This window comes from Notothenia coriiceps, unplaced genomic scaffold, assembly GCF_000735185.1.
Source record: "Notothenia coriiceps isolate Sejong01 unplaced genomic scaffold, NC01 NC01_scaffold00001922, whole genome shotgun sequence".
NCBI lineage: Eukaryota > Metazoa > Chordata > Actinopteri > Perciformes > Nototheniidae > Notothenia > Notothenia coriiceps.
This window is the reverse complement of record NW_011334623.1, coordinates 314,341-327,385: the sequence shown is the minus strand read 5'-3', so window position 1 is coordinate 327,385 and position 13,045 is coordinate 314,341. Positions and strand designations below refer to the sequence as shown.

The window sequence follows — 13,045 nt, the reverse complement described above, 5'->3', positions numbered from 1 at the left end:
TTGTAAAATGTAATACTTTAGGCTGTCCGCGTGGTCTTAAAAAGTATTAAAAGTTGATAAATCAATTTAGCAAAAATGAAGGCTATTAAAAAGTATTAAACAGCGTTTTCCAAGGTATTACATTTTGAAGCTTGTTTTCAATAAGTACATCAATTGTCCAAAGAGGTTGTATTCTACAGTCTGCCTGAATGTAATCATTGCGTAGGTGTGTAGTGTGATTCTGTGTAGTTTATTTATGGCATCCCGTTGGATTTGACGTCATCTGAACAGGACATCGCACGCTCACGGCCCCTACACACGGCGGTGTGCGTTGCCACTTCAACGCTTCTGCCCATTCACTTTGAATGGGGTGACGTCACGATTCGCCGAACTGCATTGTGGGAGCAAAGCATAGCTTCTCTCGCGGTGCTCGCTGCAAAAGTAGAGCAATGTTCTACTTTTGACGCCTCGACGGAGGCGTCAGCCAATCGAATCATATGCCAGTCCAAGCTCTAGTCAATCAAACCGCGTGCTTGTGTGTCTGGGGCGGGAGATTCATGTGATTGGTTGTTGGTCGAGTTTCAGCCCCCCCCACCGCAAGCGACAACGCAAGGTGATTCTGTGGAGTTTATTTATGGCATCCCGTTGGATTTGACGTCATCTGAACAGGACATCGCACGCTCACTGCTCGATAGCGCACGAAGGTCCGTTTACGCCGGTTGCTAAGCAACATCGTTATGGGGAAATACAAGTTTGCGTCCAAATGATTGGAAGATAAGGAGGAAGGACAATCAATACTGTATATAGTAAAGTGTGTGTGTATGTAACCGGTTAAAACTCCAAGTGGCGATGAGCTCTTAAAATGTATGGAAAGAGTCTTAAAAAAGGTCTTAACTGTTAGGCCCCAAGCCTGTTTTTCAGGTCTCAGGCTCGAAAAGGACATTTCCAGAACAAATGACCATATCTTCCCTCCCCTCTAAAAGGGTAAAATAAATAATATTTTTTCTCAAAGCATTGTTAAACCTCTGAGTTGGATGTAGAAAAGTCAGAATCAATCTAGATGTTTTTTATTTTAAAGAAAATTCAGATTGAACATAATAAAAAAAACTGTAAATTATAGTGTCCGTCCCAAAAAACTTTTTTACTTATAGTGAAAACTAAACTTGAATGATGGGTTAGTAGACTAAAAGCTTTAGGAATCCAAAGTACAACATATAATAAGTACTCTGTATCAAGATTGTTGCAAAACAAGTGACATTTGACCTTTTTAGAGAGATTTAGCAAAAAACCCCACTTCTGGGGTCAGTTGGGTGGATTTTCCATATCTCTGGCCCCCCTTGGTCGATTTTGATGATTGACATCTCTTTCTAACTGTCAGAGCCAATGGAATCGAGGGAAAGTTACCAAATAAGGAATAATAGTGACGCGTAGAAAAACACGGAAGCTGCGCTAGCCTCTGGTGGCTACCATGTAGCAGCTAATTTTTCTTCTCCGATTTTAGCATAAAATTAATTATGGAGTAATCATAATTACTGTCAATGGTGACACACAGATTGCTATCGCAGCTACCGTATGGATTAACCTTCAGCCGTGTTTTTTCTCGTTTTAATGCCATTGAATACGACTTTTGATCAGAATTACTGCTAATGTGAGCATATCTCCGTGTTTTGCTACCTAAAGCTACTCGTGTGTTGTCTGTATTTGCTTCCCCTGTCACGAGTTCAGATTGCTCAGTGATGATCCTTATATTTCTATAATCTGTGGAATCTCAGGATGTTATCTAAGCTTGTTTGTGGAGATCCAATAAGTGTATCGATCAGTATAGCTAGAGTTCTGTGACAACCTTAATATTTTTTTGCCCGTGGCTAATTCAGAGGCTCAGTGTTAGCTTTGAGGTTTAAAAAAAATAAATAAAAATCAGTTAGCTGAATTTCTTCCCGTTACATAGATATGAAACATTCATAGTTTATTAAATCTTAAGAAGACCTCAGACACTTTTGCTTGCAGATGTTGTGATTTCGGCCCCTTCGTCGGCTCCGTGGGGTTTAAGAGGTTTTAAACAAGGTCTTAAAAGGTATTACATTGGACTTCAGGATTGCTGCATATACCCTGTACTTGTATATTAATCTTAATTAAAAACACATTAAACTCATTGAGCTATGTCTCTTACACTAATTACTTGTACTAATTAAAGTAATTATAGTGAGTCATGTTTAACTTGAGCGTTGTATTATTAAACTGAGGATGTTTTTTTCACTGTTAATCAGGTGGAAGCCAGTACAAAGCTGTTTCCTGCTGTTTTCGTCAAGCCCACCACCAGCAACATGTTCCAGTTTGAACTGGGGAGCACCAAGGTAAAGGAACTTTTTGTTTTGAATCCTTTCATACATGTGAAGTAGTCTGTTACACATTTCCCTTTTATTTATCGTCTTCTCGTTTCAGAATGTGATGCCACTGTCAGCCGGTTTGCTTCGCAGCCAAAGAAGGAATGCCACCCCTCAGTGTCCTCCGAGGGTTCAGGTGCAGCATCTCGACCCGGTGTCGTGGACCAGAGTACCGGACCGTGCTTTACAGGTGATGGTGGATCGGCCAGATGAGCGCCATGGCTGGAGGGTCCAATGCCATGAGCCCCTGCAGGTCATGACCCTTCACATCCCCGATGAAAACAGGTGGAATAAATATGTTTTTGGAATTGGGCTTGCAGATTTAAGTGCACAGAAAGTTGTGCATTAGTTGCTTTAATCTGACATGTGTTTTTGTTCCACTGTGATCCTAAAAGCACCAGACAGCAAACACTTATTTGATAAAAATATGCAACAGACTGTTACATTTGGTGCCGCAATTAATTTATTAAATGTACTTGATCTTGAGCAAGCAACAACACGGACATCTTGTCTTCTCATACATTTAGGTCTGTTGACATTTTGGAGCTGTCAGAACTGGATGACTTCTTGACCTTTCACCACCACACTCTCCTGCTCTACTGCTCTTTATGCACCATTGGAAACACTCGAGTTTGCCACGCCCTCTGCAGTCATGTTGACCAATCCCAGCTCCTTCATGCCATTCAGGATCCCAACCTCCCTGGTCAGCTCCGCTCTGCGTTTTACCAGCTTCTCATGCAGGTAATTGCTTGTTTGAATTCCTATCTTTTTTTTAAGGTTACATTCATTAAAGGTAGAGTAGGTAAGAATGGAGAAACCAGCTCGAGTGTGCTAGAATTTTGAGACTGCCAAAATTTGAAAATACACAGCCGGAAAGAATCTTCCTTCAGACTTCCTTACAGAGCCCCTCCTCCAACACACACAAACGCGCACATGACCAATGAGGACATGAGATAAGTTTGTGCACGAGATGGAAGGCTGACAGGCATGTAGGCCATCCAGTCATCTGAGCCGGGCCGGATGTGCTTTTTACAGTACCACGGCTTCCACAGATGAAATTCTTTTATGTATTTATTGTCAAAGCATTTAATATATTCATTGCCATCGGGATGTTAAGACCATTCCATGGAATATAACAAAAAGTGTTTCTGAAGTGAATTACCTACCCCACCTTTAACATAAGTGTTAGGAAACGTTGGTCTTTAGAGTATAATAAAAACGTGTTCATGTTTTTTTTTTTTCAGGTTCACCTGAGCAGCCACACCACTGAATGTCACATGATGAACCATGAGTACATTGTGCCTATGACTGACCAGACCAGAGAAATCACCCTTTATCCCAGCCCTGCTTATGGTGTTAATGCGGGGAATAGTCCACCTCCAGAAAGCATTTTCAGCACTGGTCTCAGCACATCCCTTAAACCACAGATGCGTTTCTCCACTCCTTGTTTTGTCAGGAGTGGTGGATTAGAGGCGGATGGTAAAGGTGAGATAACCTGCACAGACAGCCCAGAAATCCCTCTGGACATACTGAAGGACCTGACTGTGGAGATGCTGACTGCTGGAGTGTGGGCTGTGGGGCAGAATGTGAGGCATCCTGTAGGAGGCAGCTTTGAGCTCCTGCTAGTTCCCCTTATCAAGCTGTTCTACAACTTACTGGTGTTGGGTGTATTTGGGGAAGAGGATCTGGGGAAAGTTCTGAAACTAATAGAACCTGCAGTCTTCTCCATAAATGCCGAAACCCTCAACAAGGAAGAGGAAGAAGACGCTGCTGATGATGACGACGAACAATGCACAGGAGGCAACATAAAAGAAAATGTCACTCCTCATCAAGGACTTCTTCAAATGATGCTTCCAGAAGCTGTCAAACTTGAGGTGAAAGAATATTCAGATTTATTTAATGTTCTTTTTCTCATTCCTTTATGTTATTTTGTTTTTTCAGATAGAGCTAAGTTGTTATATTCCTTCCTCCAGCTCTGCCACCTGCTCTCCTACCTGTGTGATTGCCAGGTGCGCCACAGGGTGGAAGCTGTGGTTGCCTTCTCTGACAACTTTGTGGGTCAGCTGCAGGAGAACCAACGATTTCGTTACAACCAGGTCATGCAAGCGCTCAACATGTCAGCTGCCCTCACTGCCCGCAAGACCAAGGAGTTCCGCTCACCTCCACAGGAGCAGGTTGAGTTTGCATGATGAATTATCCAAGAAAAATACAACTTATCATGCTGAGTTGTAGCTATGTTCCAGGAGCTATGCACTCTAAAATACATTAAAGATATGCTCAGTCAAGGTTCACAATATAACTGGAATTTATTAGAATATTGGGTACCACTTTACAATAAGACTACCCTAATAAAGGATTCATAAAAGGTTTATAATTAGGTTATGAATTAGGTTGTAAACACTTTATTAACCATTAAGAACCATTTATAAACCAGTTCGTCGACATAGGCTCACTATTTGGCAAGATGACTAAGCCTTATATTGGCTACCTAGCTTACTTCGTCTTCTTCATCAGCCAGCATCCTTGGTATCTGTTGTTCACTGAGTTGATTCCCCCCCTTCCGTCTTGATGTTTCTTGGCATCTCTTTATGACCATTTGATTATGAGTTACTAACATTTATAAGTGCCAAAAGGGAGCCTTATTGTAAAGTGTAAAACAATGAGTTACTACCATTAATAAGGCTTAGCAGTACAGATACATATGGGCTCTCTATTTGGCAAGATGACTAAGCCTTATACTGGCTACTTAGCGAGAATCGACTCGGTGAACAACAGATACCAAGGATGTTGGCTGATGAAGAAGACGAAATAAGCTAAGTAGCCAATATAAGGCTTTCGTAGTACAGATACATGTGGGCTCACTATTTGGCAAGCAACCGGTCACAGTTGCCCTGTTTATCTTATGTCTTATAAAAGCTTATAAATGATTTATAAAGTGTTCACAACCTAATTAATAAATGAATTACAAACTATTCGTAAACCCTTTTATAAGGGTAGTCTTATTGTAAAGTGATACCGAATATTGTCTGTAATGCTTGTTGAATATGTGACCCGTCTGTAGATCAATATTCTGCTGAACTTCAGAGAGGAAGAGCAGCAGGAGAACTGTCCGTGTCCGGAGGAAATCCAGCAGCTCCTGCAAGACTTCCATCACCTCCTCAACACACACTCTGGTTGGAACATTGTTTGATCATTTACTGATACCAATATAGACCTTTTATTGAGGAAGGTCACTGTGGAAGAGCTCTGAGGAGGCACTTACATTGCCACTGAGGAATTCTCATCTTATTGTGCAGGCATTGAGTTGGACAGCGACACAGAGGATGAAGAGGATGCTGAGATGTCTCTTAAAGATCGGCTTCTCAGTCTAGTGGCGAGAGTCACTGGACTGAGAAAGGCACCAATAGAAGCGGAGGGGAGCAGACCGCAGAGTGCCAGTAAGTGCATGTAGGATAAGATCAGATGGAAATGTATTAATCCTGAAGGAAATGTGTGGGCCATAGATTGTTAAGAAAATACAACAACAACATAAAGTGTAAAATGACTAATACTAGTGCTAAATGTGATAACAATAAAAGTGAGATATCATAATTACACTTAAACCACAACACAGACTACAGTATATCACCCCTTGCTGCTAAATACCAACAAACTATGTGCAATATATAAATGCCGTTAATAACTGTNNGATCAGATGGAAATGTATTAATCCTGAAGGAAATGTGTGGGCCATAGATTGTTAAGAAAATACAACAACAACATAAACATTAAGTGTAAAATGACTAATACTAGTGCTAAATGTGATAACAATAAAAGTGAGATATCATAATTACACTTAAACCACAACACAGACTACAGTATATCACCCCTTGCTGCTAAATACCAACAAACTATGTGCAATATATAAATGCCGTTAATAACTGTGTAATATATACCTGGCTGCTAAATCCTAAGAACTGTTACAGGATGTGTATTTTTTTTAAATGATGTAATTTATTATTTTTTATTATATTTTTTATTACATCATAACTTAGTACTTTTTTTTAATGCATGTCACATATTTAACATTATGTAACATTAAGCTGTCTGTGGCTCATTTTCCTGCTGTAACTACGCACCTTTCCCCTCCATGGGACTAAGAAAGGTATTCTGATTCTGATGGAAAAATAATATAGGACATAATGTTCTGTCTTTAAATGAATTTTTGACTTTTAAAAAAAATGTGTATTACTGCCGGAAATCTATCTTCTGTAGCAGATCCTATAACAATTATTGTGTTGGATAATTACCTTTTTTTAAATGTAACATAATTATTTCCTGCTTCAGAGTCCCTGAAAACGCTGATCTCTGAGACGATGGGGCGTTGGGCTCAGGAGACGGAGATGGAGGACCCTGAGCTGGTGAGGGCCGTCTTCACGTTGCTGCACCGCCAGTATCAGGGCCTCGGGGGCCAAATGGCAGAGCACCTCCGCAGAGCCTACACCATCAGCCAGGCCTCGGTAGAAGACACCATGGCTCTGCTGTCCTCTCTGAGCCAGATCCGCTCCCTCCTCAGCGTCCGCATGGGGAAGGAAGAGGAGCGGCTGATGATCAGAAGATTAGGGTAGGGGGACGTTTGTCATGCGAAATGGATTTTTAATTTGTTTTTTGTCAATTTATTGAACATGTCAGAAACAACACATACAGCAATAATAATAATATATATACGGTATATTCTTTTTTTTCTCACTCATAATAATAATAATAATAATTATAACAAAGTACAAAAAAAAAAAAAAAAAAAAATTGTAATTGTAAATGTATAACTCGTATGGCTCTTTTTTGCAGGATGATGATCGGATGTGTATTTGTTTTATTTTCTTCAATCAACAACAATTGATTGCTTTCTAACATATTTCCATTCTTTTTTTGTCATTTTCTTTGTGTTTTTATGTATAGAGACATAATGAATAACAAGGTCTTCTATCAGCACCCTGACCTAATGAGGGCGCTGGGGATTCATGAGACCGTGATGGAGGTGATGGTTAATGTTCTTGGAGAAGGGGAATCAAAGGTGAGAGGTTTGAAACGTATTGATAAATCCTTTGGAGATGCAGATCTTTACATTAGTTGGTTATTTAAACACTATTGGTGTTTCATACAGTAGATCATATTCTAAAAGTACATTGATCATGATTAAAGAGATTTTATTTGTCATACAAGTTAATGAATGGAAATGACCCTGAACTCTGAGTAAGTGCACACATTGTGTATTAGTCAAGGTTGAAAAAGCTGGAGGTAAAAATAACGTGTTATAACTAAATTATTAATGGAGCAATATTCCCTGCAGTACAGTCAGTTGAACCCTTACCTCGTCACATCTTCTTTAGATCTATGCATTGATTATTCTTTTGTTAGGAGATTACCTTTCCCAAGATGGTGGCCAGCTGCTGTCGATTCCTGTGTTATTTTTGCCGCATCAGCCGTCACAATCAGGGGGCCCTGTTCGACCATCTCAGCTACCTGCTGGAAAACAGCAGTGTTGGACTAGGTACATTTTATTCTCTTACAAGACACTCCTATAAGTGTATAATGTTGCGCACTAATGCTTCATTGCTCTACATAATTAGTTTTTTAGAGAGGTGCTTATTGATCTCGGGCTACTTTTCCAGACCATGGTTTGTAAAGCTGTTTACTTTTAAATTTTTAACATTGAAAGTTTCACTAGAGTAGTCTACAAAGTGAAACTGTGGGGCAGGGCTGTTAGTATTGAATTACACCGATATGTTTTATTGGATGACTCTTTGCTTTATTAGGGCATTATTTTGCACTTAAGAAAACAACCTTGTGTTGGTGTTAAGATCCTGCCCCCTCAATAAAGTACCCCCAATATCGTCCTTACTCTCTATATAGTATATGGTGTTTAAATTATTTTATAACTTTGTCCCTTAGCTTCCCCATCCATGCGTGGGGCCACTCCTCTGGATGTGGCAGCAGCCTCGGTTATGGATAATAACGAACTGGCTTTAGCGCTGAGGGAACCTGACCTAGAGAAGGTGAGTCTGTCTCTGTAATACTTCTGGTAATAGTCTCCTTTATTTCATATACACAGAGGTAAGTTATCTGGTCTGTTATGAACATGCTGTTGCATATTAGTTAGCTGTTTCATCCATCTGTATTTTATTTTTGGGTGGCTCTATCACTGTCCAGGACACATGTGTCAAACTCAAGGCCCGGGGGCCAAATCAGGCCCTTGTTGGATTTAATTGCGGCCCGCAGGATTATTTCTAATTACTATTAGATCTGGCCCGCCGGTATATTGCACGCACACCTTCACTCAATCCTGAGTGTTTCCTCAGCTCAGAGCCTGACACCAAACATTGATGAAATTGCACCCAAGATGAGATGCCAAGTATCTGCTTGAACTAGCATCACAGAGCAGCACACTGAGTTTCAATGGATGTTTCCTTCTGCACGTTTTCTCTCACGACAACAGGGCATGTTTGGTTTTCTCTTTGAGGGAAATATTTTTTTGAAGCTGTTGTTGGCCTGTGGAAAAATGTAATCATAAGAAATGACTCCAGAAAATCTGCAGATAGAGCCATAAGAAATGAATGCAACTGATTATTTAATGTTGTTTTTATAGGCAATAATTTAAGCTTTGTTGGTTCCAGGTTTAATATGTGCAATAAGTTCATTTCAATACGTTTTGCAATAAACATTCTACCAGTCCGGCCCTCGACGAGTACCGATTTTTTTTCTTTTCCCACTGTGTATTTGAGTTTGACACCCCTGGTCTAGGAAATCTTAGTTTTCTGTGCTGTACCATATTATTTGTCAAGTCGCTGCAATGACCATTTTTGTGTAATCTGCTTTCCAGGTGGTCCAGTACCTCGCTGGCTGTGGTCTCCGGAGCTGTCCGATGCTTGTGGCTAAAGGCTACCCTGACATCGGGTGGAACCCTGTGGAGGGCGAGCGTTACCTGGACTTTCTGCGTTTTGCAGTCTTCTGCAATGGTAACCTGTTAGTTTTTAGAAAACATCCTGAGATGGTTAATATGACATTTATCATACATTAGTCCAGTCAGTTTATCATTGAGAACGTAACTAATTGTATAAGCTTTATTTTCCCCTTACCCTAGAGTAAATCGATGGCTCGAATATTATTTTTGAGCATTTGTCGTTCAAGTGATTTTATTTTGGCAGTCCAATTTCACTAACTATCATTTAATGTCTTTAAATAACGATCGTGGATATTTGTTTTTGGCTATTTCTCTTTTCGCACTGAAGCAAAGTTGAAAAAGCACAAGAGGCTGCTTCATGTCGAGCTCCCAATTAAGTAAACTATTTGCAGAGGTAATTACCTCTGTTTTTTCTACCATTGATTTTTGTCTTGCTCTGCAGCAGTGCCCTGAAGGCATCAGTTCAAATTGTCCTTGAGGGTGTTGACAGTTAACCCAACGGTGCATTGGTTTTTCCACACCAAGTGCCTTTCAGTGATTTCAGCTGTACCACTTCAGTCTATAAGCTTTGCATATACTGATCAGGGTATCATTATTCTAATGATCCTCTTGGTGGGTTTTCAGTTTAGTGATTTCCTTTCCTATCAAATCAATTACTCTGTCCGAATTTTGTCAAACAAATACCCTCCCACCTCGAATTGAAATGTGCCCCCAGCCTACCTTTTTCATTTAATCGTTTATTTGAACCGGGACAATGCACATTGATGAACACTTTAAAATAAAAATAATGCTTACAAGAGTAAATGAGCCGGATTTGAGCTAATTTCCATCCGCAGTCCCCTCACATACAACATATAAGAACATGACATTTATATACATAGCAAACAGAAATACATGATATGCAGGGAGAACATGAGCAGCATACAAGCATTTACCAAATGGCAGTACAATGTAGCAGCAACGACATATGAAGTGCAAGAGATGATACAAGAGCTACATAAAGTGCAAGAGGAGATACCCCTGTGTTAAAGTGCATTTAGCGGTGATTGCCCGTCTGTTTGTTTCTCAACCATTCTTTGAGTTGACCTTTAAAGCTATTGAGAGTGGGACAATCCCGTATCTCAGTTGGGAGGCTATTCCACAATGAGCTGCCTTTAATGGAGAGTACATTTTGTCCAAAAGTGGTCCGTCTGCAGTGGACCTCACAGTGTCCTCTGGTTTCTGACCTAGTGNTTTTTAAATGTATTTATTTTATGTTTTTGTGAGCTTATCTCTCTGTACAGTCTCTTTGGTCTGAAGGTTTTAAAGTGCTATATAATAAAGTTGGATTGGATTGGATTTTTTCACTCAATTTAGTATATTCTTAAGCTTTAGGACCTAATATAATCTTTGTGTTAATGCTTAGCTTTCCAATATCTAAAGTCTGTATTTTAGAAAAACATCCATTTGTTAATGGAAACAGATATTGCTTGCTGTAATCATTCAGATATCTCTTCAAGTCTTTTAGAGATATTCTTTTCAATACAAGATTCCCTCTTTGCTTTAACAGTCAGTGCCGAGACATGCCAGAGGGATATTAACACAAAGGAGGAATTTTTCTAAGAGCGTCCTTCCTAAAATGTCTTACAACATGTTATTTTCACAAGGCATTAAAAGGATGCTTCAAAAAACAACTTAGTTATTGTGTTAATCCTTGTTATTGCACTGTCATGCATTTCTGTTTCTCATTTTTGTTGCGACACAGTAGAAAGTCGGCTTGTTTTTGAAACGTTGCTTTAAAGAACTGACACGTATCTCATAAAACCCCCACACGTCCTTTTATCCTCCTGTTTGTCAGTTTTCATTGCAGGATAATATAATGAGAGTCAGGGGAAGATGATATCTCTATGAGAAACAATCGTTTAACTGCACTGCTTATCAGCTCGCTGCATATTGAGCTGATAAAAACATCAGAGGGTGTATAAAGCTGAATACATCTGCGTTTGACACATCTGCTTTAAATGATGTGGGATTATAGGGGACGGCCAGTGATGAAAAGTGACCTGCAATGCTACTATCCCTTCCGCAGGCTGCAATAAGTCTGTAAACAGAAAAAGCATTGGATCCACAACTCCTTTTGTGTTACAGAGACATCAGCTCCTATTGTAACTTATCGACTCATGCATGGAAAACAATTGTGAAGTCTGAAAAGAATACTGTATTGATCGTATTCAAGGTCAGTTATTCATGTCTTAAGTATAGTCTCTTTCACACATGCACTGCGTCCCTGAACCTACCACGGGAAACTGTATATGAGAACACAAAGGACCAAATCAGTTCATTTAATGGATAAGGGTTAGCCAATGGACTCGAGTCCTTACCCAAAGTGATGGAGTTCCAGTATCTCTGGGTCTATCTGTCCATCTTTGTTCCTACTCTCACCTATGGTCATGAAGGATGGGTCATGACCAAAACGGACGAGATTGCGGATCCAAGCGGCTGAAATGGGTTTTTCTCTCGAGGGCGGATGACATCTCCCTTGGGGATAAGATAAGTCGGAAGATACTCGAAGTAGAACCGGTGCTTCTTGGCGTAGAAAGGAGCCAGTTGATGTGGTTTGAGCCTTCTCCGAACCCTGGATAAGCAGTAAAAGATGGATAGATTTAGGGTTAGGGTTTGAGCCAACTCCAAATCATGAGACAAACTAAGTCACTTTAAGAGACTCATGTTAACAACAAAGTAACAAACCAGCTACATGACAGCTTTTGTGCCATGTCTTCATACTTAATTCCTTCATTTCTGATCTGAGAATGTCCGAACCTGATTGACAAATAGTGTCCGTAAATCTATTGGAAAAAGGGTTTAAAATCTCTTGTAGGGTTGCAAAGGCGGAACATTTCCGGTTAATTTCCGGAAAGTTTCCATGGGAAGTTAAGCTGGGGAATTTTGGAAATATTCGATGCAAAATTAAACAAAAAAACCTGACATTTCAACATTTATTTATTTTTTAAGTAGAACAGAACAAGTTTTAATTATTTTATTGAACAATTATTTGTTTCATTGAAGAACGAAAACAGGAATGTTGAGTTAAATGTTACTCATCCACCCCAACCCCACTCATTAAAAAATGAAACAAAATGCACCCCCCATCCAAAGATCCTCACAAAGTCCCATTCAAAATGTTAAATGAAAAGAGCCCTTCTCCCTCCAAAAAGTCCCATTAAACATGCACATCTTCCTTCAAACGATCCTCTGCATTTTGGCTAAACCCTTTCAGTCAACGGCTCTTCCTGGGCCTCATCAACATCACACTCTGAGTCTTCCTCTTCAGTGTCACTGTCCAGCCTTGTTGAGGATGGCTCTGTGTCAGGCTCACTTTACTCTGATTTATACTAGTTGAGCTTCCTGAGAAAAATACGCTCAAGAATGTAGATCTCCCAGGTTCGCGGTTTCGGAGTAGGGTTCTTCTAATCAACACGTTTAAGCGCCCTTAAAGTTTCTACCTTTGAAAGGTGCCCTTAATTGCCCTATTGACCCTTAAAAGATTAACTTCAAACGAGGAGTATCCTTGATTTATCTCAATCCCTTCATTATAAAATCGTATTAGAACTGATTTGTTTGTCCAACGGTAGTTCGTGTGAACTTATAGGTACGGGTATCGTGTGACGTAAGACGCACCGAAAATCCCTGGTTGTGTTTCCAAGCGTTTGCCGAGGTGTACAATCTCTCACCTTTTTGACCAACAGTTAAGCCGTACGGTTGG

The 13,045-nt window shown here is 40.0% G+C and overlaps 1 protein-coding gene across 1 annotated transcript in view; it reads left to right on the top strand.

Annotated features, from left to right (window-relative positions):
• Positions 1-13,045, top strand: part of ryr2b (ryanodine receptor 2b (cardiac)) — a 192,107-nt gene that overhangs the window by 24,620 nt on the left and 154,442 nt on the right. The window contains 12 exon segments of the mRNA XM_010793548.1: positions 2,247-2,333; positions 2,422-2,648; positions 2,891-3,104; positions 3,608-4,237; positions 4,337-4,537; positions 5,425-5,536; positions 5,660-5,794; positions 6,690-6,966; positions 7,302-7,416; positions 7,761-7,893; positions 8,295-8,398; positions 9,223-9,358. Of these exon segments, the coding sequence (XP_010791850.1) occupies positions 2,247-2,333; positions 2,422-2,648; positions 2,891-3,104; positions 3,608-4,237; positions 4,337-4,537; positions 5,425-5,536; positions 5,660-5,794; positions 6,690-6,966; positions 7,302-7,416; positions 7,761-7,893; positions 8,295-8,398; positions 9,223-9,358 (2,371 nt within the window).